At 47.8% G+C, this 26,173-nt stretch overlaps 2 protein-coding genes across 2 annotated transcripts in view; one reads left to right on the top strand and one right to left on the bottom strand.

The window, feature by feature from the left end:
• Positions 1-11,372: 11,372 nt before the first annotated feature.
• Positions 11,373-13,304, top strand: PTF1A (pancreas associated transcription factor 1a). The gene is made up of 3 exons (XM_063301923.1): positions 11,373-11,599; positions 11,723-12,036; positions 13,102-13,304. Exons 1-3 carry the CDS (start codon positions 11,373-11,375, stop codon positions 13,302-13,304), a joined length of 744 nt encoding a protein of 247 aa, XP_063157993.1.
• Positions 13,305-20,281: 6,977 nt separating this feature from the next.
• Positions 20,282-26,173, bottom strand: part of C4H10orf67 (chromosome 4 C10orf67 homolog) — a 46,791-nt gene continuing 40,899 nt past the window's right edge. Inside the window, exon 16 of the mRNA XM_063302016.1 lies at positions 20,282-20,766. Coding sequence (XP_063158086.1) covers positions 20,282-20,766 — 485 coding nt within the window. The remainder of the gene's footprint in view (positions 20,767-26,173) is intronic.

Here is a 26,173-nt window from a genome sequence, read left to right as displayed (position 1 = left end):
CATTTCTCCCCTTTACCTCCCGGGCTCGTGTGAAATCCAGTAGCTAACAAAAGTGGGGCTGAACGGCGGGCGGCGGGGGGAGCGCCTGAATAGCTAAAGACCTGCTTTCAAGCCCTCTTGCCCGTCTGGGGTGACTTTGTCTTCTTTCTTAAAAGCCGGGGTCCGGGTGGTGCGATGCGGTGGGGGGAGCGAGAGAGGATGGCGAAAAGGCCAAACGTACAAAAAGGTACCTGTTTGCCTTGTAAAGCGCCTGGAAATCACCCGTGAGCGACCATATATAATTTGATTTGCTAGGCAATCTGCAGAGCGATTGCCCATCATTTATAATGTTCATTGAGCATTTTGCTTATTTGTGTCTCTTTTTGTAAAGGAAGCGCAGCCCCCCTCCCGGCTGCGAAGCGCGCAAGTGGCCAGATTCCCATGGACCAGCCCGGTCTGCAGCTTTGCAGGCTTCCCCAAGCGCTCCGGGCGGGAGGGAAGTGTTAATAGCTCCAGGCCGGCTGGAGGAAGCCGGCGGGGCGGGAAGGGGCGGGGCGGAGCAGGGCGGAGCAGGGCGGGGGACGCAGCCAGCAAGCGAGCGAGCGACGAGGAGGGGGCCAGAGGAGGCTGCCGCAGGTACGAGCGTCGCTCTGCTCGCCTTGGCCTCCCCCTCCCTCGCCACCCGCAGCTCTTGCAGGTGCTGCCTAGCACCCCCTGAAGTTGCCAGGCGCTTGCAGATCCTCTGGGCAGCGTGGCCGCTGGTTTTCCTGCGGCGGAGAGAGAACCGCACCGGAGGATTAATCTGTGCGGGCCAACGGAGAAACCTTTGGCGGAGCGGAGGCGGAGCGAAAGCGCTCGGGTCAGGGGCGAGCGGGATGCCCGAGTCCCCGCCCGCCCTCCTGTCCCAGCCCAGGTGAGAGAGGCAGTGCCTCGCCCGGGCCGACAGGTGGCGCGCGTGTCGGGATGCTCAGCAAGAGAAGAAACCTGTTGCGCTGGCACCGAACGCCTGGCCGCGGCGGCGCCGAGAGGCGAATCCACCTGCGCGCTAGGAGACAAGTCTCGGTCGCGGAATTCACACAGACACACACACACACACACACGGACAGAGGAGACCTTTCTCCGGCCATCCTCCAGAAAGAATCGGTTCTGCTTCTGGGGCGAGGGGAACTGAAGGGCGCTCCGTTGTTACTCCGCTTTTTAATCTTTGCTGCTGGTTCTCTCGGGGGAATTGGATGCCTCGCTCCATCTGTCGCCACGCAAGAAGCTTTTGTTTTGGGGAGTCGAGGGGCTTCCGCGCTTTCCCCCACCGGCTACTAAAACGTGAAGGAGCACTGCGGCTGGGTTAAACACCGGGGGTTTCACACCGGTGTGCCAGTTGCCGGGCGAGGCTCAGCAGGTGGCTCTGATCTGGTGCCCTTGCCTGGACTCGGAACCCAAATAGGTATTGGCCCTAGTTGGGACTTGGCTGAGAGTCTAGCAGGGCTGGAAAAAAGCAGGGCAAGCTTCTGCCGTATTGCTGTATTCGGGGGTCGAGATCCACTGGACATGGTCTTGACTTTTTTAGTCCCACTCCTTACATGTTCATCGGCGTAGATAAAACAAACAGTAAAAGGAACTTTCTAACACAGTGTTTTTCAATCTTTGCAGTTTTAAGGTCTGTGGATTTCAACTCCCAGAATTCCCCAGGGGCATACTGGCTGGGGAATTCTGGGAGTTGAAGTCCACACATCTTAAAATTGCTAAGGTTGAAAAACACTGCTCTAACACATTCACCCTCATTAAACCCAAACGGGGCGGGGGGGGGAGGAGCATCCGCAGGGTATGGTCAAAATTTCAATATGGTGGCGGGAAGATGTGGTCGAAGCTCCGCCTGTTTTTTTATGTGCATCAAACAGGCCGAGCTTCCATCACACCTTCGCGGCCGCCATATTGACTTTTTTGACCACACCACGCTTCTGGGGAAACTTGCTTCTCTTTACCCGGTAATCCTGCTCCGTTGGTTCCTCCGCCGGCTCAAGGGCCCCCTTGGCCTTGCGGGCTTCTCGTCCAGATCTGCGCGCTGGAAGCGCCGCACGGATTTTTTGTGGGAAGGATGCCCGGGCTCCCAACGAGCTCCCTCGGTTTCGTTAGGTGTCCTGGGGAAGGCCGGGAGTAGTGGCCCCATTGCAGCGCTTCCTCCGGCAGGAAGAAAGAGCAAAGGGACCCCGCCATCCTGAATATTGCTGCTGAGGATTCGGCGAGATATTTTCGCTACTAAACCTGCTTTCCGCTGCACGCTCGCGCCCTCCAGCAAAACCTGGAACGCGCTGCTGCTCGAGGGGCGGCAGGACAGAAGTGCCAGCGCCTCCGTAGCCAGAGGGGGAAGAAGGTAGGCTGAATGGTTGGTTTTGTTAATTCCCGCCCCACGCCCGTCTACCCCGTCTTCCGCTCTCTCTCCCTCCCCTTATGTGATTTGCCTCCGCGTCCTCGCCGAGAAATCGATGGCGACCCATTTGTTACAGTCTTCAGCCGGCTCTGTGACGAGAAGGGGGAAGTCCCTCCGCCCTCGCGCCCGCCTTCGTCTCCAAGCGCACAAGTGGCGGGATTCCCATGGACTCGGCCTGCTCTGCAGCTTGGCACTGAGGCGGGGTGGCAGCGGGGGTAGGAGACACCCTGACCCCAGCTTGAAAGACCTTGAAAGGAGGTGCGTTATGGCACATTACCAGCCGGGCCCTGCTCAGGTACCAGCTCCTGGCTGCGCCGTGTTGCAGGTGCGCCGCCGCGCTTTTGTCGCGCTTTGGCATTTGTGGCGGGCTTTTGTATCCCTCCCCGGCTCTGAGGCGAGGCCGCTGGGTTCGCGGCTCCATTAGCGCCGTTGGCCTGGGGCGCCTTCTAACCTCTGGGGAGAGGCTGACGCGGAGCGAGCGGAAGCTGCTTAGCCAGGCTCCCCGTTCTCAGCCGCATCTGCTCTCGGAGTTTCAGGGTTGTCCGCAAGTGGATGGGCTTCTCCAGCTTCCCCCTCAACGGTCGTTCAAAGAGTAGGCAAGGCCCCAGAAATGCCGAACTGTAGGGCTGAGAGGTCGTTTACCTGAGGAAGAATTCAGCAAAACAAAAACATGAAAAGTTTTATATTGGTTGACTTCAATAAATGTCCCCATTCCGCATTCACCAACAGAATGACTATTTCTGTAACATGAAGAGGCACAGCAGCCTTTCAGACTGCCTCACTCAGGGTCACTTCCAAAATGGCAATGATGATTTTACATAGGTAGTCTTTGGGCAGTGGGGGGGGGGAGTGGAAACCACATGTCTGTCCGATTCTTGGAGACTGCCTGGACAAGTCCCTGCTGTTTTCTTGGCAGGTTTTTCAGAAGTGGTTTGCCCTTGCCTCCTTCCTAGGGCTGAGAGAGAGTGACTGGCCTAAGGTCACCCAGCTGGCTTCATGCCTAAGGCATGATCAGAACTCATGGTCTCCTGGTTTCTAGCCTGGTTCCTTAACCACTACACCAAACTGGCTCTCATTGTGTCAATATAACATGCCATTATATCACACTGGCCCCACGCATGGCTTCTCAGCACATCTGCCCACAACAAAATAAAACATCACCTGGGATGATCTGAAGAACTTTCCATGCTTTTTGCTTCTAAAGAATCTGTTGCCAAAGGAAAACTAAAGAGGGCACATATCCTCTCCTGTAGTCCTTTGACAGGAGCTGAGATGTTTGAAAGGAATATGCGCCTGAGAGACTTACAAATGTATTATCACTAAGCCTACATAGATCATACTCATTTCATTAGATACTGTTCCATTTTTCCGCAGCAGCATAGTTAGGAACTCCTTCGTGTCACGGACAGGGAGATTCTCTTTAACTGTATATTCCTCCACTGATTTCCAATGTAATGCTATAAGACAGCCTGGTTGCATCTGGAGGCCCTTTTGCTTTTTTATATTGATCAGAGCCCTGAACGTGCTCTGGAGTTCTCCCTGATGGCACCACTGCTTCTTTGTCATCTATAGAAACTAACCATTGTTTTCATAACATGTTGTTTGCTTTAGTAGTTTTTGCTGGCATCCAAAGCTGGTTGGAGTAAATCTTGTCCTGATCTAGAAAACACAAAGTACACTGTACTTGGCTGGGGTTATATAAAAGTCGGATGGGTTCTGAGGAGCAGCACTTAGCTACAAAGCTGATAATTTTTTTCATCAGCAAAGGATTGTTCCCAAAACTTAATAACTGACAGACTGGCTTTGAGCATGAAGGTCCAACTTAGCTATTATTGGTAATCCCTGAAATACTTATTCTCTATTAACTTGTCCAATCCATGTTAATTTAAAAGCCACTTTAGGTAAGTGAATTTGTAACTTGTATGTCATGTTAAAAACATTTTGCTTTAGCTATCCTAAAGTATACTGAATTGCAGCTTAGATATTTTGTCTTATACATTTCACTCAGGACCTTGAATAAAATGTATTTATTTCTTTACAAATGTTTATTATTGATCTGCGTAGTGGAAGAAGAAATAGTCATCTCTTGATTGAGAATACTGTTTACATAACAGGCCAAGTGTTTAGAAAGAAATGACTCAGGCCTTGTAAAGGACAGTGTATAAATCTTGTGTGGTTTGCTGCAGCCTGAAAGACAGGGTCAAGGGCATTCTCTTTAAGAGGGGAAGGTGGGGGGGGGAGAGAGAGGGAGGGAGAAAGACAGACAGACAGACTTATTCAATATCCAGCATTTTTTTTGAGCAGCCAATAGTAAATTCTCAAAAACTGTACTGCAGTGTCAAAGGATATTTACAAAATCAGTTCTTTCTTTAAAGAAGGCGTAACTAGGACCCTCAAATCAAAGTATGCTAAAATAAAACTAAAGCAAAACTGCAGGTCATCAGAAAGATATTATGTGTTGTCTTACTGCTTGAATTATTGAATTCAATTACTGAATAATTCAAGCTTGAATTATTTTCCTTCTGATTCAATGCAGCTATCTCCTTTCTTAGTCCAAATGGATATTTCCAAATAGAATTAGAGCCCAATGGTGTTTTTCCCCTGGAAACTAAGCACTTAAGAAACATTGCAGAAGCTTTATACCATTTTTACCTGAGAATAAATCCCTAGAATGAGATCTGAGTAGGCATGAGAAAGGATAAGACAACCCAAAAGCAACAAACCAAAAAAAAAAAGGTAAACATGTTGGTCCAAGAGAAAAAAAGAAATCCAAAAACTATAGTTGGGTAATAGCTTTATTGCAGACTCAGTCCAAGCTTGACTACATGGATACATCCATGTAGTTTTCTTGACAAGAACAGTACAGAAATTATTTGTGCTTGCTTTTTTCTGGGACTAGAATTCTCTCTCTGCAGACCTGGCATTTCCTGGAGTCTCAGGTCCAACTGTGCTTAGTGTTCTCTGAGATCGGCCTAGGTCAGTTAGGTGCTGCCATATATATGTTTGTTGAACTTAATACAAGTATTAGGTTCAACAAAAATGATACAAAAAACAGGGCAAGCCTTTGAGTTCTCCAGGGCTGTCAGATGGGGTGACGTATGATAAACGTATTGGGGGAAAAGCAGAAAAGTTCAAAATTCAGGCCTGGCATTTTAACCATGGACACCTTTAGCTTAGTTTCACCTTGGAGGTTGCACATTGAACACTTAAGTCACTTGTAGGAGTAGCGATTATCTGTTTACATCTACTATTCTAGAGCAGAGAAGCAATGAGCAATCCTGTTGTCCAGTAAAACATGAAAGGGTCTTTATGTTTGGAAAAGAGCAAACATGAAGAGAATAATTACAGTACTTATCCTAGCAAAACTAGAGATTCATTCTAGGTGATGCAATAGGCAAGAAACAGTTAAAAACAGAAACTCAAATACTGAGACAAGCAATGTGGCACTAATTGTTTTCTATTAATTAATATTGGCAACCTTTAAGGCTTAAAAAAACATTCCAGAACTTCAGTCTATGCACATTCATTAAGCTAGAAATAAGTTCTGCTGCGTTGAGCAGGGCTCCCAAATTGTGTGAGTAGGATTGCATGCAGCTCAATTTTATCCATAGAAGTTAGGAGCATTTGGTTTAATGGAGTTTATTCTGAAGGATATTTGTACCTTCAAGTCAGTGCTGACTCCTGGCAATTGATTGGGCAGGTCCCTATAGTTTTCTTGGATATATATATATAGCCAAGAAAACTATAGGGCCCAGTCCAGGCAATTGCCAGGAGTCAATATAAATATATGGAAGAAATGGTTTGCCTTTGCTTCCTTCCTAGGGCTGAGAGAGAGGGACTGGCCCAAGGTCACGCAGCTGGTGTTGTGCCTGAGGCGGGACTAGAACTCACAGTCTTCTAGTTTCTAGCCTGGTATTATTCCTAAGAGAATCCTGTATGTCCACCTATCTGTACCTGTAAACTTAGAAATCTGTTGGATCTGACTGCACATAATCCCCAGCCAGTGTTGCCTTTCGTGTGCTGACTGGAAACTGAGGTTGACCTCTAGCATATGCCAAATTGAGAGAGGCTACTATATTACTGTATTATATTATATACAGTATATGCTATAATATAATAATACAATTATATAATATAATTATATATATATAATTATATAATAATACAATACAATATAATATATACTATATTACTATATTATATTATATTACTTATAGCCTTGTGTGGCGCAGAGTGGCAGGAGGCAGTATTGCAGCCGAAACTCTCCCCACGACCCGAGTTCTATCCCAGCGGAAGCTGGATTCTCGGGTAGCCGGCTCAGGTCGACTCAGCCTCCCATCCTTCCGAGGTCGGTAAAATGAGTACCCAGCTTGCTGGGGAAGGTGAGGACTGGGGAAGGCCATGGCAAACCACCCGGCTATAGTCTGCCAGGAAAATGTCACAAAAGTGGTGTCCCCCAAAGGGTCAGACATGACTTGGTGCTTGTACAGGGGACCTTTCACCTCACACTATATTACTTACCTTGGTGTAAACTGCATTAACTTAGTGTTTTCTTTAGAACAGAGGATTTATATTGATGTTTCTACAATAGACTGGGAGTTTATGAACATGTTGAAGGCTACTCACATTTATTTCTAAGTCTCATTTGAAATCATCAGTTTAATCCACTTGTAAAGTTATCTAAGTGGATAATCCTCCTCAAATCTTGAAGTAGTTAAGTACATTTAAGAATGCATGGGGTCTGTCCTGGTTCACCTTCAGTGGATATAATGAGAGATTAAAAGTAAAAAGCAAACAAACTATTCCACTCACCCATGGAACTGAGTCATCTGTTTCATATATTGTCTGAACCCAGCCATTGTGGTTTACAGATGTTAAGCACAATGTGTGAATTCACTGAATCAACTTTTGTTGTCTTTAAAATTGCAGTTCCCCAAATTTCATTGCTCCAGAATGCCTACTTCAGAGGAGGAAATGAGAGTAGTTTTCCTCCTCCACTATTATGAAAATTTAATGGGGAGATCCAAGCAAAATCTTTCACAAACCAACATTTCTCTAGTACCGGTTCATGCCAGATCCTAATTTCTATAATACCTGTTATAGTGTGTTTAATACATACAAAGTCCTTACCTAACATCTTACAGTTACATACTTATTGTTACAGTATACAAGAGAAATCTTAATTATACCAGCTTTATAGATGAAAAGAACTGATTCTGAAAATGAGTTTTGTAGTTAGTCCAAAGTGGCAGCGGTGGTGGGTCATTCAGATCTCATCCATACCCAAGTCCAACACTGATCCAGTTGAGAACACCCAGTGTTGTCTGTCTTCCAAAGGGTGAGCACAGTGCTTCTCTATCTTCACACTAGGCAGAACAGTTTCAAAGTATGATGAATGACCAAGCTTCAAAGACCTCCGCAAACTGAGATAACTGGAGAACAAAATCCAGAGAAACTGCCTGGCACTGAACAAAGGCTTAATTCTTGGAATGTCCCAGGCTTGGACCATTCCATTCCCAAACAGAGAGGAAATCAAAATCATGGTGAAGTGAAAGTGTTATTGAATTGGTGGGTGGCAAGGATCCATTCATTGCTCCAGAATTATCAGTGGAAATTGTAACTGGAGCTGCTGCTGGGGCTCAGCACGCTTAAGGAAGACTCGAAGATCTGTGCATCCCTCAAGATCAGGGATATTTGCATGATAGACAGTATTGCATTGTTCTCTGAGCATGTAATATGTGGTTTCTCATACTTGATCAAACTATCTGTTTTGCCTATGTCACCTGACCTGCATGAAATAGCTTTAATTTAATTAAATGAGATTAATTTGTGAAGGGGATGCACAATGCAAAATTAAGCCAGCCTAGAAGCCTTGTATTTGCTTGGTGGGTTACTTCTGCAGCACTCCATCCATACACCAAAGTATCTTGCTGTTTTTGCAATGAGAAGTTTTTTGGAAATATATGAAGGTGGGTGAAACTCTCCAGTCTTTTAAACCTAAAACATATGACTTCTGTTGCTTCAGGTGTGGAATGGTATTAAATGCTCTGAGGCTGAAAGACTATCCACGTTTGCCTAGCTGAATTCCATACTCATGAGGAGGATTATGCTGGAGTGGGTGGTGGTGGTGGTGGTGGTGGTAGCCTTAAGCTCTTGAATCATGAGATTTTCTAACTTAAATTAGTCAGTCCTTAATACTCTTCAACTCTCTCATCACATGCACATTGCACATGATTTGGTGAAACTGGATTTTTAAGGCATTTCACTGATAATGGGACAATCCAGAGCAAAGAGGGTAGGCACACATTAGAAAAGAGCCATGTTCTTTGGCAAATATATTTAGAAAGTAAACGTATTTTGCCAGTAAAGGTAAGCAGAACCACCCTTCCTTCCTTCTGTTTCTTCCATTCTTTATTTGTTGGATCTCTATCCTCTCTTTCTTCAAGGCAGCTTTCATGAGGATCTCCCTTCATCTTATCCTCACAACAATCCTTTGCCTCAAAGTATTGTGCTGAGGGAAAGTGGCTTGCCAAAAGTCATCCGGGGAGTTTCTATGGCCGAGGGTGGACTTGAATCATGGTCCCCCAGTTCCTATCCCAACAGTGCAAAAGCCTTCCAGTAAATTGTCCTGGGCATCCCAGCAGCTCTGCTGTCTGGGAGGGCAAGAACAGCCTTTACCAACACCATCTCAGCTGCTGGGGAATCTTGATGGCCTCAGGCAGCAACATCTTCTTGCACCATCTTGAGAAAAGACAGGGAAAGGGAAGATGAAAGACCTTCGAATTTAGTCATGTTAGAAAGAAGGGATATGGTTTCTTGCAGGTGCCATCAGGTATGGGACATTTTAAATGGCTATCAGGGCAATTCTCACAACTTCTCCCTTGAGAATTTCACTTAGATTGGGTCCCCAGAGATGCTGAATCATGGCTTGCTGTCTAAGACACAATGGAAACATGGTTGATGAACTACAATGAAATGATTGGCTTGGGCTCATATAGCAAGGGACAATAGCCCATCTACATTTTGGTCTAATGAGTTGTAAAAATCTAATCATAAAAAGAATATATTGTCTAAGTGAGTTTGTAGCTGTAATGGAAAAACACCAAGAGTTGAGTTGATATGTGCACACCATCTCCTTTAAGTCAGCATACCACTTGTCCTTGCTACACACTCAGGACTGAGTCTCCATGTTCGATGGTTGAGGCTCTCCAAAGCAGCTATGTGCTATCACCATCACAACAGGTGTTTTTCTAACATCTGGGCTTCCAGTAGCTGTGGCAAAACTTAAGGATATGGCCTTAACCTTGGACTGTTCCCTGTGGAGGGACTGGCAAGTTTTTGAAGTCAGTGGTCAGCATCTTCTGCACCCAGGGTAGCAAGGAGAGATTGGTGGGGAGCGGACTTAAAGTGTAAGTAATCTAGGGAAAGTGATTTTGAACAAGTATCTCTTCGTCTATCAAATGCTGAAAACCTAGAATAAACTTTCAGATTAATCCTCTGTGAATATTCCTCTCTTTTGGACCTTTCCTCTTCCCTTTTTCCAATAAGGTCCCAAAGTTTATTTAAATATTATTGTCTGCCCATCTTAACCTCAATTGAGATGCTCCATAATTGTATGTAGCCCTGAATGTTTAGTGACATCTGAAGTAAAGGGCATCTAGTCATGAATACATCAGACCAGATTACATCAGCTCGTGATGGAATATGTGCATCGATTTTAAATATCAGATTTATTTATTTATTACACTTGCTTGTCTACTGCCTGCTCCATTTGGTTCATGAGAATGTATTCATCCCAAACTAGTCATCTGCTTTGTATTTGCCTTAAACTCAGTCCTTAATTTAGGGACTACTGGTTAGCTTCTCCTTTGTGATGCAAAGTTGGAGAATTTTGGCAAAATCCTTTGGACATCATTTTCAGGAACTATTGCTTCTACTATTAAGTTCTGCAGGTGTCCTAACTTTTAACACAGTTGTCTCAAAATAACAGCAGATGACACCAATAGTCTCTTCTGATCATCTATCAGTGATAGATCTGGGTTAAATAAAAATCCCATCTTGATGATGGAAGACCAAATGGCAGGTATTCTCTTCCTTCTCAGTTTCCCACCAGGAACATGAGAAAAATACACTAATAACGATCTACCTAAATAGGTAGTTGTGAATCTTAGCGAGGCAATGGCTGAGCAGGAAAAAGCAAGACAGATGGCTGATTGATACTAAAAGGCCACAGAAAGTAATTTGGATAGGACATAATCTTAGACTAGATTTATTTTGTTTCCAGACCGATTCCTACTGGCACTTCCTTTCAAGTTCAGGTAGATCGGACAGGTCCAGCCAGAACTGGGGCTCCCTTCCCCTCTCCCCTGCTGCATAAGGAGCGAGGATGGTGGGCGTTTGCGCAGGGCAGAACCGAGGTTGGGGGAGTAAAAAAGCCTGAAGATAGGTTGGCCACACCAACCGCGCCAAGGGTTGCTTCGTGACCCTCCGAGGGCCTGCCCCTCCAGCGCACAATGGATGGGCACCTGGGAACTTGCACCGACGCGTTGGACCGTCCGCTTTTAAAAAGAAGCGCTGAAAGGTAGAAGAGAATCAGCGACGGGGACGCAAGAAGAGAGCGCCCTCTGCTCCCGCTCCCCCTCCAGGAGCAGCCTAGGTGTATATTCCCCCTCCCACTCCCCCTTAACCATGGGGGGTCCTCCACTGAGCCCTGATTGGCTGCCGGTGTTGGTTAATGGCACGCGCCCGCGGTTGTACTTATAAGAATCCTCGCGTGCCGGCCCTCCGTTCTTCCAAGTCCGCAGCCTCCCTCGGGGAGAGAGAACGCGCGCGAAGACGGAGGAAGGAGCAGCGGCGAGTCGCGGCGCCGCGGGAGCCAAAGGCGGGGGGAGCGGAGGAGAAGGCAGCGGCTCGCCCACCACTGGCCTCCCCTCACGCCTGTTCCGAGCCACATTCCTGCGGGTCCGGCATGGAGTCGGTACTCCTGGAGCACTTCCCGGCGGGGCTGGACTCCTTTTCTTCAGAATCTTACTTCGACGACGAGGAATTTTTCACCGACCAGTCTTCCCGTGACCCCCTGGAAGGCGACGAACTCCTGGAGGCCGAAGTGGGCTTCCTGGAACCGCCGTTCCACGAGTGTTACCGCAGCGACGGGGCTGGCGGTGGCGCGGGACCCGAAGGCGTGCCCGAGGGTGCGCTGGGCTGCGAAGTGGCTCCGGGTAGCTTCGCGGTGTCCTTCTCCTCGCCGTCGTCGGCCACCTTCGCCTACGAGTGCTGCGGACTGGCGGCCTCGCCCCGGGGCAGCCTCAAGGCTCTGAGCGCGGCGGCGGCGGCGGCGGCGCGGCGGCGGCGGCGGGTGCGCTCCGAGGCGGAGCTGCAGCAGCTGAGGCAGGCGGCCAACGTGCGCGAGCGGCGGCGGATGCAGTCCATCAACGACGCCTTCGAGGGGCTGCGCTCTCACATCCCCACGCTGCCCTACGAGAAGCGCCTCTCCAAGGTGGACACCCTGCGCCTGGCCATCGGCTACATCAACTTCCTCAGCGAACTGGTCCAATCCGACGTACCCCTGCGCAGCGTGGGCAGCCAGAGCCCTTGCCAGCCCAAGAAGGTCATCATCTGCCACCGGGGCACAAGTAAGTGCAGGGGGAGCCCCCGTCCCAGTCAGGCGCGCTCGGAAAGGAAAGCGGGAGGGAGACTCCTTGGCCACGGTGGCCTCGCTGCGGCGGTGGAAATCTTGCAGAAGGCCGTCCCCGAGCGCCCCAGCCCCATTCCCCTTAAATTCACTCCGCTGTCCCGAGCAGTGAGAGGTCGTCGCAGCCTGAAACCTCGCTTTGAAACTTACTGACTTGGCGCGCGAAAGGTATCCAGCAGCATCCCAGTCGCGCTCGGGTTTTCTCACGGACGCGCCTGTCGGTAGCTGCTGCTGCCGCTGCCCACACGGATATGCACGAGCGGACACGGGAACGCTCACCCTCCAGTTTGCTTGCAAGTGAAATATGCTTGCACCGACCCAAAGGCGATTCTTACACGGGGGTAAAAACTACGAGGGTAGACTCTAAGATGCCAAGTTTTCATCCATGTAGATTCTTCACATCCAAATCGCTGCAACACTGTCAGAAGATCGTTCTTGAAACCCAGCAATACACGATAGTATTCTTAACGTCGGCATGCAGGCATGAGAAGTTGGGGTTCAAATTAGGATGCTCCTCAGATAGCCTCTGCAGGAGCCCTCGCCCATTGGGAAAGGCCCACTATTGTGCTACCTTTGCTTACTCCAACCTAGTGCCCTCCAGATTTTGGCTTCCCAAATCCCCAGCCAGCTTCCCAAATCCCCAGCCAAATCCCCAGCCAATAGGCGTTAAAGCCCAACACATCTGAAGGGCACCAAGGAGAGAATGCTATTCTTTGGCTATGGGGAGAGGCTGCTTTCTCCCAAATATCATGCTGGCGTAATGCAGATATGAAATTCCTTGCAAAAAATGATAGATTATCCAACAGCTAGACAAAGTCATGGGTGAGCTTAACAGTACATTATATACTCAGCAAATGATGCCACGGTTAGCTGAGCACCTGCTATTCCTTGAGCTGTAACAGGTGTGACGGAAAATGGGATGTCTTGGTTGTGTTTATTCCTTTCTGGGTCTGGTGAGAATATTCAGTATTTCTCTCCCCACCCCCTTTGTTTCTCTTCCTCCCAGGATCACCTTCTCCAAGTGACCCAGATTATGGACTCCCCCCCCTCGCTGGGCATTCACTCTCTTGGACTGATGAAAAACAACTCAAGGAACAAAACATTATTAGAACTGCTAAAGTCTGGACTCCAGAAGATCCTAGGAAGTTAAACAGCAAATCATCTGTAAACAACATTGAAAATGAGCCCCCATTTGATTTCATATCTTAACATGAGAACATTATTAGGATATAAATATCAATCTTTTTGCCAGTATACAGTTTTACTTGTGGAGTCCTTGGTGCTCTCTGAGCTTGGTTGTTCGCTTGCAGACGTTTCACTACCCAACTAGGTAACATCATCAGTGTGAACCTAGCTGAGTAAAGAAACATCTGCAAGCAAACAAGCAAACTCAGAGAGCACCAAGGACTCCACAGTTCAACTCTGAGCTACAGATATGCTCTTTTACTGGAACAGTTTTACTTAAAATACATCTTTTCAAAGGTACTTTACAATACAAAAAAGTATTCTAATGGCAATCAACTTTTTATTTATCTATTTATTATTTACAGCTGGGGGAATGGATCTATCCTTTTTTGAATGTATAACTTATATAATTTATCCTAATTTTAAAATATGCAATACTTCTAGATTCATCCACCAGCACCTTTTGGCAAAAATTCTTTGTTAGAAAAAAAAAAAGCTTCCCAGGAAATGTGAACATAATTTATTATCATGTATTGAATATGCTAATTATATTAAATATTAATAAATTTTGATTAAAATGAATTTATTTGGAGAAGGATCTGTTCTCAGGTAGAACTTTAGATTAAATTGTTCATAAATATTGGAGGCTTCTGCAAATCCAGGAGAAGATGCCTTGATGCAGGATTTGGCTATGGACTTATAACTGTGTGTTTAACAAGTCTGTTATTTAAAGACCATCCCTCTTATTAGTTCTGTGCTGCAAAATCTTAATCCTGTATTATTGTATGGAGGAACCCAGTGCCTTCTAGATACATTAGGATTATAGTTCCCAGAATCCCTAGTTAACTGGGAAATATGGAACTTTTAATCACATATCCATGAAGAAGCCGGTTGGGGAAAGACTGGACTGCTTTTCAGGATTATAGCTTTCCTAGGAAATACTTTACCTAAGAAGATCCTGTAGTTTCATTTGATGTAGGTGCAGGAATTTGTTGAGGAACTGTGGTTCAGTCTGTCCATGTGAACCATAGTTTCAACTGGGAAACTGAGCATCCTAGAACAAGCCAAATCCAAAAATGGTAGGGAATTCCTGGAAGCCTGGCATTCAGACAAATCAGCCATCAATAGACACATACAGATAAACCACATTTACACACCATTCAAAAGAGACAATAAAAAAGCTAAGAAGGAAACAAAAAGACCAGAACACATCCTCTCCAGCAGCCTACACCCAGATAAGCAGGAATTAACGCTAGGCAAACAAACAGAAAACAATACCCTAATCAAAGTACTACTAAGGAGGCAAACAATCAGACAAACAACACCCTAATCAAGGGACTACCAAGGAGAAAACTACAACCCACCAACACTGGCAGGGCAAGCTGCTGTATATAAACAGGGAGCAAACCCCACACTCACTAGCCCTGAGGATGTTACCTAGTCAGGTAATGAAATGTCTGCAGGCAAACAACCAAGCTCAGAGACCACCAAGGACTCCACACTTCAACACTGAACTAGCTATATTTTCTTCTATTGGTTTGTAAATCCACTGGACTCTTAGGATGAGAACTATCTCGTTGGACCACTTACCAATATCTAGCACTTGCCTGAGCTCAGAAGCTAAGCAGGATCTGTCCTGGTTAATACTTGGAAGAAGACCACCATATCGCAAAGATAGATCCTGTAGTGTGATAACGCAACAGGTTTATTAGAAAAGGGGTGGACTCTCTCTCATTAAATGACTTCAAGCAGACTTTTGAAAGCTACGTGTTGAGGATTGCTTATGTATGGATTGTGTGTGTGTGTGTGTCTGTGTCTGTGTCTGTGTGTCCAATTCTCAGAGACTGCCTGGGCAAGTCCCTGCAGTTTTCTTGGCAAGGTTTTTCAGAAATGGTTTGCCATTGCCTCCTTCTGAGGGCTGAGAGAAAGTGACTGGCCCAAAAAGGTCGAGCTATATGAGCTTGGTTATCTTTAAGTGTTCTGCATTTAATATCAATGTCCCGTGCTTTAAGGGAGTAGGTAACCAGGAACTGGAGATTTCTTCAAAAGTGCATGAAGCTCTGAAGAAGCCAAGTCTGCAGAGTGGTGCCAGCAGTACTTCTCCTGTGACAGATTTGATGAGAATGTGTCCTTTTTTTATTATCTAGGTTTTCCACATGTTTATTTTGGACAAGATGATATCTATGGTCCCTTTTAATCTTTACGTTCTTTGAATTTATTATTTCTTAAAGGTTATTTTTAATATTGCAGTAGAGATGATTCTGCATATCCACATGTGTTCGTGGGAAGGAGGACAGAGAAATACCATGCCTTTCTAAGAATTTCACAGGATATACTTCAAAAGTCTGTGTTCCTTAAGTTTTTATGAACCAGACAGTTAAAAATAAGGTTACCCTTCTTTCTAAAAGAGGAGTATTTAACTGCAAGCAGGAGCAGCAGCACTACCAACACTTTCAGAAGCAGTTGGAAAACTGGCTGCTATACCACTGGGGACTTGAATCCCTGGGACCAGATTCAGCCTTCTTCAGTAGTAAGCGCACCAGGCAGCTGTTTGTACGATTCACTGTAAGCTTCAGCTTACCCGTGTATAAATTAGTTATAAAGACAGCCTACCTTAGAACATTGTTAGTGAGATGAGTGGCTGTCCTAAAGGCACAGGAAAAATTTAACAACACACAAAACATTTTTCAGTACAGGTAGCCCTAATTTATCTGCTATGTTTCCTACCCCAAACTCCACCCATGTGTGTATAGAATGTGTTGTATGGGGGAATTGTAGGGGGCAGCTTTTCTGAAAAACAACCCTGGAATGGAAAGATACAGTCCGGGGAGTAGCAACTTGGGGGCACAGGATGAGGCCACGACCACTACCCCGCACGGAGTGAAACCGTCGCTTGCGGAAGGGATCGATCTAGCGAGGAGGCTGACTTGAGCGGCGGCACAGCAGGGGTCACCGGGGTCGGAGGTGCGTCGCCCGAGCCAGTCCAGCACCCCACCGCGAGGACCGCGGAGGCGCTGGGGACTTCTGGCTGCCCCGGGGCTGCTTCAGCCGCTTCTGCTCCCGCGGCTGGCCAAGGCCGCAGGTGCGGATTTTCCCATGTGAGACGCCAGGGACCGGCGGGAGAAGCCAGCTGCCCAGCCCGGGTCTGGTGTGCCTGATCCGGCGCAGTGCGCGCTGCTCTGACCCGGGGGAGGGGAGAGCCAGGCTGGTGGGAACCGCGGGCTGTCCTCGGAGCCCCAGAACGGCTAATGACCCCTCGCTACGCCGGCATTTTCGGGAAGCCACAGGAACGCCTGGCCCGCTCGGGCAGGCTACTTGCATTAACCTCGATGGGCTGGCAAACGGGCCCAAGTCTCCCGTCTGGCACGGTCCCTTCCGAGGGCAATTAGCCAGACCTCAGTTCCTTCGCCCTCCACGGGGAACCCGGGAGGCGGGCAGAGGAGGAGCACCCCCCCCCCCCGCTCCTCTCTCCCAGGGAGAGGGGAAATCCGCCGGCAAGGTAATTAAATTGTCCAGAGCCGCGAAGGGAAAGCGGGCGGGAAAAGCGGAGGGTTGAAGAGCCCAACTACACTTCGACGGTCCGGTATTAGGACCTCATTAAACAAGAAAGGCTTCTTGGCACAAAACGCTTCCAGGAGGCATGTAATCTCATTACGCTCATTAGAAAGTCAAATGGTCGCCAGACTCGAGCGCCGTGAGACCAGGCGGCGGAAGGGCCCGTCGCTTTTGCCGGGCATGCGTGCGTGCGGGGTGTTTGCGGGGACCGTCGCACACCGCAAACCCTGCAGCTTCGTTACGGGGCGTCCTCTCTTCGCCGCATCGCTTGCGGGTGTGGGGAGGCGCGCGCGCATGAAGGCGTGCGTGGCTTTTGCCATTCAGGAGGGCCTCGCCACATCCTTTAGTCCGGCGCAGATCAAGCGGAAGAGCGGGGCTGCTCGAGGGAAAAGACAGGGTCTCTACCATGTGACTCTTCTGGTTTGACTTGGCGAGTCCCATAAAAAACGATCTTCAAAGAAACTCCCAAGTCCTTCGGCGCTACTCGTCAGCTATTCACTCGACGGGCAGCAATTTTTTTTTTAAAGGCCAGAAAAATAATTTAAAAAGTGTGGGTGTGCTTCCGTAAGTGCATGGACACACACGTATAATCTGCATGCAAAGTGAGACCAATCTGTCTTCCAAAACCAGAGCCATGGTGCTATTTAAGGCAGGCAGGGGAATTGCAAAACAAGAACAAAACACGAAACAAAACTAAACCCTCCCAAGAAACGCAGCAGCAACAGTCGTGTGTGTGTGTGTGTGTGTGTGTGTGTGTAATATTCTTTGGCACTGGAAGGAACCAGCGTGTGGGCTTGCATGACTGACAGCTATTCAAACCTTTGAAACCAGCCTTCTCTCTACTCTCCTCCCCCCCCACCAAATAATCAACAATAATAAGATTCATAGATAAGCCCCTCCCCTTCGGTTAGTGCGTTTGCATTCAAATAAATTATTCACCCCTCCCTCCCCAACAGTCTGACCAGAAGTCAACAGCACGTATTGGGGGGGGGGGGCGGCGGCAGGGCGAAATAAACCAGTTTTTCTATCTATAAAATAACTCAGTAGTTGAGAATTTTAAAGAACGTTACAACGATCTGATGGAAAAGTACTCAGGATCTGCAGTGCTGCAAAAGTTGTTTTCTCCAGAATGTTTACTAGTAACGTTGGAATTGACCGGTGAGCTTGAAAAGATCTAATTTTGACAAAGACCTAAACCATTTTCCAGTTTGGAAAAGACTTCCCTTCTTTCATTAGAGACTATCAGGTGAAAGTTACTTGCTCTGTGCTCGGTTTGGACTTTCCGTGCCCCCTCCGTGGGGGAAGATGCCACTCCGACGTCTTATGCTCACAAGAGGGAGAATGGGGCTGCAGCAGCAGCAGCATCAAATAATCCCAGAGTTGCTAAGATGCTAAACTTTTTCTATTCCTTTTAACCAGACTATCCTTGCCCTTGAAATTAATAGCATTTGTGATGCTCCTTAACTTCCACCGAAGGAACCGCTGGATTGGACAAAACCAGTCCAGAAATCCCATTAAAAGCTCAAGGCATCAATCTCTTTCAGCCCCAAGTGCAGGAAAAGTATGGGAAAGGAAGACACGTTCCCTGAAAAGCAAAGGCAGGGCGGGGCGAAACAGAAGCTGCCCCTGACGGAGACTGAGAACTTGCCCCTTTGGGATTCCCAGGCTTTCTAATCTGCCAATATTAGGATTAAAGCCTTGTAATATATGGGGTGTGAAACCTCGGCTAGGCATGAACTCATCCCATTTTCATTAAGGTCTCTTTTGCGGTGGCATCGAGGACCAGCTGCCAGGATGAACAAACACCAGTTGAGTGTCCCTGCTAAATCTCCTCTCACCCTTTTTTTTTTTTTGCCTCCCTCTCTCCCCTCCTCTGAAGCCTGTGGGAATGGACCCACGCTCATTCCACAACAAATTGCATTTTCTCGATCTGGAAGCATCGGGAGGCAATGATTCCCACGACGGGATGTGAGGTCTGGCCAACAGGTGCTCGGATTTGGCCGAGGGAGATAGAAGGGCTCCGAGATGGGAAAAGGCGTTGCTGCCAGCAGAATAAGGCTACCCGGGTGCCTCTTGCTTTTTACATGGCGTGGAAGCCGGAGACAATCAAAATGATATCTTTATTGCTAGGTTCATGTCCTGGGCTATAACATATCAATCCCTGTCGAGTTTCTCTCGGATGCACCTGGTATTTCAAACTTGTTCTTTTTGTGTTTCTGGATGCTGGGCTGCAGCTGCCTAAAACAAGCAAAGAGATTGAGAGAGGCCCTTACAATGTCTCCAAGACGTGTTGGCATGGCTTGCTTGTCTTTAATGTACCATTAAGCATTGTCTTGACACAATATGGGAACTGTAAAGCATGACATGTGTTATAATAAAACACATTTTCAATGATACACTTGCAGTGGGAGCTGAGATGCAAGCAAACAAACAGGCCCGAGTCTCGGTTTTTTGTTTTGGTTTTTTTTTGTTTTTGTCTCCCTTTGCTAAGCCTTCAACTGGCAATTAAACTTAAGACCACTACTTTCCCCCTCTCCTATCAGCCAATTAAATTTTATGTCTTCTAATTTTTCACACAGAAAAAAAGTCTCCGTGCTGGCCTCTAAAGACATTGATTTTCTTGCTATCACCTGGCGTTCAGACCTTAGTTCCATTTATCAAGAAGGGGAACGTCAAGCGTTGCATAAAATGACTCTGTTACCATAAGGCTCTCACCATCCTGGCCCATTGTTTTCCCTTGTTAATAACTCATTACCAGGATTTAACAAATCCACCATTACATATGTTTTGTGTCTCCATATTTTGATCCGTACGATTAAGCAGATGTTACGATTGAAAATTGAAAAGTCCAAGGCTACTCTAGGCTGAAAGAACGAGGGCAGCCTCAAACAACAAGCTAACAATGAGATTCAGAAGATCTTCAGAAAAACATTTACGACCAATAAACAGACTCCAACCTGCTCCATTTCAACCATTGTGTGCCTGGGGGGAATAATTAAGTTTAATAGGAATAGGTCTGCGGGGTTTTCAATGCCAAGATCACAGGTGCGGGGTGGCACGCTGAATGATTCGCCTGATTTTTGCCAAGCTCAAGGGCCCTTCTCTGGGACTTGCGAGCAGGGAGAAAACATTGTCATTTCTTTTAATTCACAGCATTACTTTTAAGGCGAACAAAGGGGCGGAGGGAGGGGGGATGAGGGGCCGGCGCGGCGAATGAGGCGCGCGCGGCTGCTCTGGAGAGCAGCCTTCTCCGCCGAGCGCGCCGCCAGCCTGGTGCGCCGGGGCCTTCCTGGGTCTCCTAAACGCTTCGCTCCTGCCCCCCTCCCCCAGCTGCCCCCCGGTCTCAGTTCGTCACCAGCAGGAGCAGGGCAACCCGCGAAGGCCCCAGCCAGATACCGTAGCGCTTTGAGTCCGACTCTCGAGTACTAGGCGCCTTTCTGGGCAGCTTAGCCAAACGCTCCGCACGCTAGAGGCGAGCGGCTGGGAGGGTCCCCGGCTGGAGACGCACACGCGTCCTGCTTCTCCCCTAAACGCTCGGGGCCCGGGGGACTCGGCAAGAAGGCAGCTCGCGAGGCCCCGGGAAGGGGAGGACCCCCTGCCGGAACTTTAACTCCCCCGTTCTTGCTCTCGAAGGTCTGGTCTGCTAGAAAGAGGCCGCCAAGAAACGGTCTCCGCCTGCTCGGGCATCGTTGCGCATGGAAGTCTCCAAGAGGGGCCCCGTTATCGCGGGCCGGCCTGAGGCCTGAACGCGCGGGGCAGAGGTGGCTCGGCGGCTGCGGACAGCCCGAGGGGGCTGCAAAGGGGAGAACGCCGTCTCCACGTCGGAACCGCTTCTTGGGCGGCTGACAGAGGGAGAAGAACTGGATCTTCCTGACAGAAACCAGCTCGTCGGCGCTCGCCGACCGCCCCTGCCAAGCTTGTCCCACGGTCGCTTAGGTTAGAGGTGCCCAGGAAGACGGTGTCTTTCCTTTTACCTCAGCCCAGATTCCGAAGTCCCGGAAAGCTCTCCGAGCCTCCGGGCTCATTCGCTGTTCTGGCCACCCCCAGATTCCTCTTCCCTTCCCGCGCACCTGCTCTGAGGCAACTTGTTGCGCTGAGCGCCTGTCAGGACGCCAGAAGTCTGTTCTCCCGCTCAGAGTCTTCCCAAAGCAGGCCGAGCTTGCCATCCCGAGCCAAAGACACAAATCAGGCCACCTCTTCTGGGGAACGGCCTTCGAGAGGTTTCCCCCTCTGTCTTAAGGCAAACGGGTGACTCTTGCCATGACCGGTGCCCCCCGTCACTGAGGGCCCTGGCTGCTTTTCTAGATTTCTGCCCGACCCGTGAGCACGAGGAGAGCGAAGGGGAGCAGAGAAGCTCCTGGTTCTGCCGGGGAGGAGGGCAAGGGGAGCCGGAGCAGCGCCCCTTTCCTGCGCCCCCCCCCGCGCCCCCGCCCCCTTGCCAACCCCGCCGCCCTCGGCCCTCGCCGTCCTTCCCCGCTTGCCAAGGCTGGCGCACTCTGCAGCAACCAGTCGGGGCAGCGGCAGGTTATTAAACTATTTCCCAACCAGCGCGGTTCTTTCTGGCAGGCTTGGGCCATTCTCCGTTTCTGACGTTTGCGGCGTCTTTTCAGGGAGGGAGAGGAGAAGAGGGGAAAGAGAAGGGGAGAAACGGTGCCCTTTGTGGACAGGTAAAGTGCCCAGCCACCGGCGAAGAAATGGAGGACCAGCTTTGCCTGGGGAGCGAGCGTGGCTCCCTTGTGCGTCGAGCTCTGGCTGAAGGACACTTCCGTTAGCAACAGCCCGTTTCCACGTTGGTGCAAACTATTTGGGACTTTGTCAAAGTTTGTTTTGTGGAAGGCAGCTCCTTTAGCTAGAAGCTCAATGGGCACCCACCAGAAGCGTAGAAAGCGCCCCCCTTCCTTCCCGGCTCTTTTCAGGAAAAACGTGAATAGTTGTTGTCAAAGTGGACGAGGCTGAAAAAAGGGGGGTCCAACAAGAAAAGGGGGAAAAAAAGCCTTGAAAAGTCTTGGAAATGGGTAGGTTTTGCAGGTGTAGAATGAAGTTAATAACCATGCACAGTGTGCGCTCCCCCAGTGCGGAGAGTGTGACAGGGACAGCTGGCTCCGTTTTCCCAGTGAAAACCCCCCCTTGGTGGACCATACACAACGACAGTGACCTTTCTGCAGGGGAACCAGAGCCGACCCTTTGACTGAATTAGTCACAAAGACGTCTTGCTATGACTTTTGTTCCTCGCCAAAGCCAAGAAATATTGCGTTAAATATGAGAAGGATTGTCCCCAGCTTTCTCGTGCTCCTTCAGGAAATGTGGCCAGACTGATTTAAAGGGGCTCGTTTCTCTCCGCCGCGGCCTCCCTTCCCCCGCCCTCCCACGCCAGGACCTGGGGATGAGGAGGCGCACTTTTTACAGCGTGCCTCCTTCCAAAAGAGGAGCGCTGACTCTGGGTGTTAACAGCGGCGAATTTATCAATCTTTTCAGGATCTGACAATACTTGGAAATACATCATTGTCACAGGGGTGGTTTGATAGATTAGCTGGAGGCGCCGAGCCTTTCCAAGGTCAAGTTGAAGATTCTCATTTGGTGTTTAACTGAGGTTGGTTAAAGGGCCCAACAATGGCTGCCTGTTAACATGCCCCTTGTCCTGGAGAGGAGTCCCCTTAAATGCTTTTCTTACCGATGTCTTCTTGGGGCAAGGAGAACTGCAAGTTTCCTGTCCTGGTTTTCTCCTCCCTTTATGCTTTTCCATAAGAGCAGATGACAATTAAGCCAAATCTAAAGAGTCGGGAAACGTTCGTGGGGACTACGGTGCACTTTTGTCCTTCTGCAAGGTGCCCGCTTTTTCTCTTTCGTTTCTCAATGCACGATCAGTGGTTTTCTCTCCTGCATGTTTTAATTCTTTCTTTTTTCACGAGTTGGACTCCCAAAGGCTTATTTGTGGCAGGAGAGCAGCGGATAGAAACGGTTGCCAAAGACTTCCTTTTTTTTAGTAGCCTTGAACCTGTTGTCAAAGGACTCTTTGAACTTCCCTTTGCTGTGCTAAATATTTTCTTTCGCCTCTTTACAGACGTCTGCGCTGGTCTGGGTTGCACCCGCCGTTTCCTCTCCCTTTCGCTGAGATGATTGATATTTGTTATTCAGCCCAACTTTTATTTACCTTGCAAAAAATGTTCGAGGGTTCCGATGTGATAAATTGCAGATATGCAAATCACATTGAATGGTCTTGTAAGTGTGTCTCGCTAGAGCTGAATGAGGCCTTGCAAGCCGGTCTGTGCGCACTCGGGACCCCCGGGAGCTGATCAAAGCACCCATTCTCTTTCATCCCCGGTATTCTCTTCCAAACTATTTCGATACAATATGTTTCCATGATGCCCTTAATGGGCTTGGGACACAGAACTCATTACAACCTAGCTAGTTTTGCCGACCTCTTTGTTCAGAGGCAGAAAGTTAAAGAGAAAAAAAAAGGGAAAGGAGGGGAGGGGGAGGGAGAGAGACTCTGCTAGTTGCCAGCTTTCTGAAATGCTAAAGCATGCGTCATTTTTCACTGGATCTCTTCTTCATATCTTCAAAAGAGAAACGATGAAACCAGCTTGCTTTTTCTAGCATTAATTACACTGCTGTCCAGGCGTTTCTCTGCAGGGTGGGTTTTTTTGTTTTTGCAAGATAACTTCTTATTTTTCTTGACTATGCATGCATTTTTATCAATATGGGGGAAATGAGAATGAATGTTTCCTATTTCTATTGTTCACTTTCACTTTCCTATTTAAACACTGGGGATGTGGAAATGTGTAACCCAGCATAACAGTACAGAGTTTCAAAAATGAACATAACACACATATTACACCAAACTTAATTCCCAAATTAGTTTAAAGTAGATTAGCTAATACTAATTTTAGAAGCAGAAGTTGGATGAAACTGAAAAAATGTGGCTAAAAATTTCAGCAATTCCAAGCCACCCCTCCCCAATTTGTTGCAGTGCTCAAGCCTCCTCCAGCAGGGTAGAACAGGGATGTCAGGAAGTAAGTTTTGGACCATAGTTCTAATTTTGTTCTTGATATAGTGGTAAAGCAAAATATAATTTGCAAATATGGGACCAACATGACAAAACTCAAACACTCCAGATAAATTTTCAGCTCGACTGACACCTGTTCAACCACAATCTTTTCAATGGGTGAATTCAGCATAAAAGGCTGCAAAGATCCCATAAGCTACTAGCTGGCCACAAAGATATAGAAAACTCTAGCTCTCTGTGGCCGTCTAGTGGTTGCCTGGATTTCTGCAGCCCAGATGTGATAGCCCTAAGCAAAGGTGACTGGTGAGTACCCAGGAGTGACTGGGCCTTCCAAGAGCATTAACTGATCCTTGATGTGATTAAAGAAAGTCTTAAAAGCAGAAAGATCATCTGGATGGGAGTCTTTGCAGCTTGATGTGGTAGGTTCTCACAACTGGCAATTCACATCACATTTTAGAATGAGGAAGCAGAGAACGAGAAGAGGCTGCAGGTAAGAAGGGAAGGTTTGAATGCCCTTCCCTGGCTCACTCCCTCACTTAGATTGCCAGTTGTTTGAGCTAGGACCTAGAAACCTTGGACTTAGTGCTGAGCAAAGTCAGAACCTAGGTGTCCTTTGATGGCCCTGCAGCGGAACAACTACATGTTTGGGCAGCTTTGCTGCTGGTGCCTCTCAAAGGAAACCCATCAGCTCTATTTCACTGATAGGAACTGCGACGAGCGAGCACATTTGTTTCTGGGTTGATTTGTTGATGGAAAATGGCTGGCAGCCAGTTCTGGGAAAGATTCCAGCCCTGACTCCGATTAACCCTCTCTGGTGAAACTCTGCTGGAAACCAACTCACCAGCCATTGCCATTAATCTACTTACTAATTAAGCCAATTCATTTCTAAAGGAGGAAAAATGCCTTTCTTTGGCCCAAGTAATGGGAGGAAATTTGAAAGAAGCGCCAAACTGTGTAACTGTAATTCAGGCAGGGGATTGCTAAAACAAGCTTGTTGATATATAGCAGGAGACTGAAACCAAGTTTCTAGGGCAACAATCCTTTGGAAACGCTTCTGGCACACAGAGTAAAAGGAGCTGAGCTGAAGCCTGAAGAATGGTAGGGGCTTGCAGTGGGCCATTGTGCGGAGAGGGCGTGGGGGAAACACTGTCACCCCCCAACCGAGTTTCTGCTCATTTCACTCCCGCATCCTGTCTGGTTGCCATCAGCTTCGTTCTAATTGGGCACTCACAAAGAATTTGGAGCTTTGAGCCCAAACAAGACAAGCATTTTGTGACCTTGGTACAGCTGGGCTATGCGTGTAAAATCAGTGGCCAATCAATGCCCAAGAGGCGGTCACCTGTCGAAGGAGCTGTACCTCTGTTTTGCTCAGCAACTCTTACCCCTCTTCTTTCCCTTGCATAGCTGTATTTGTAGGTATATAGTTACAGCTCAAAATCAAGAGGCATTCTTGAACTTCATCCTCACTTTGCAAGCTTCAGAGCACAAGAAGTCTTTACGTTGGAAAGAAGTGCCCAGCCAAACCATGGCACAATTTTAAAAGCTTTGGGTGGAGGTTAAACACTAAAACCTAAACCAGCTTTCCCCAAGCTGATGCTCCAGGGATGTGCTGGGAAGGGAATATAACTCCCAGAATATTCAGTCATCACTCCCAATTGCCAAGATCTCCAGCTGGGAATTCTGGCAGCTTAAGTCCCAACAGATCTAAAGAGCAACAGGTTGGGGAAATCTGACCTACAACGGTGTGATGCATGCTGAATCTTGGACCACCTCAACATCATGTCTTAGGCCAACATATCTTGAGGGGTGACTAAATGTGTGTATTTTAATGAGATTGGATAAAACCGTTTTATCTGCAAAGTTTCCCAGTTTGCCTAAATGTCATCATACCTATTTAAATAAATGGTCATTTTATTCTGATAGTAGAATGATGGATTGACAGAGAGCAGGTTTGATTTTACATCCCACAAAATTCTGCATTCATTGAATTCAAACTCAGCAGAGGAACTAAATCTTTATTGTGTTTTAACGGTAAGATGTATGACATTGCAGAACAATGATTCAGAAGGATATGGCCCTGAGCTTCTTTATTTAAGGCACTTTGGTGTTTAAATCAAGAAAAACACACCAGAGCCCCCTAACAGTTAGAAGCAAAGGGAGTACTCCAGAAATATCTTGACCCACTTCTATCATTGTGACACTTGGACAGGAAATGCTCAGGAACTCTCAGGAGGAATGGCTCCCATTTGGTCAATTTGCTTTGAGTTCCTCCTAGGCATTAGTAGAAAAACTGAAAACGTTCAACCTTTTTAGTGCAGACAATTGTTCCAGA

This window comes from Candoia aspera, chromosome 4 (genome assembly GCF_035149785.1).
Source record: "Candoia aspera isolate rCanAsp1 chromosome 4, rCanAsp1.hap2, whole genome shotgun sequence".
In the NCBI taxonomy this organism is placed as follows: domain Eukaryota; kingdom Metazoa; phylum Chordata; class Lepidosauria; order Squamata; family Boidae; genus Candoia; species Candoia aspera.
This window is presented reverse-complemented; position numbering and strand designations above follow the sequence as displayed.

Bases quoted from the DNA above. Each gene is read 5' to 3' on its own strand.
- PTF1A (XM_063301923.1), top strand. From the start codon at position 11,373: ATGGAGTCGGTACTCCTGGAGCACTTCCCGGCGGGGCTGGACTCCTTT. The intron at 11,600-11,722 runs GCTGGGCTGCGA...CAAGGCTCTGAG, and splicing joins GAAGGCGTGCCCGAGGGTGC to CGCGGCGGCGGCGGCGGCGG. The intron at 12,037-13,101 runs GTAAGTGCAGGG...TCTTCCTCCCAG, and splicing joins CATCTGCCACCGGGGCACAA to GATCACCTTCTCCAAGTGAC.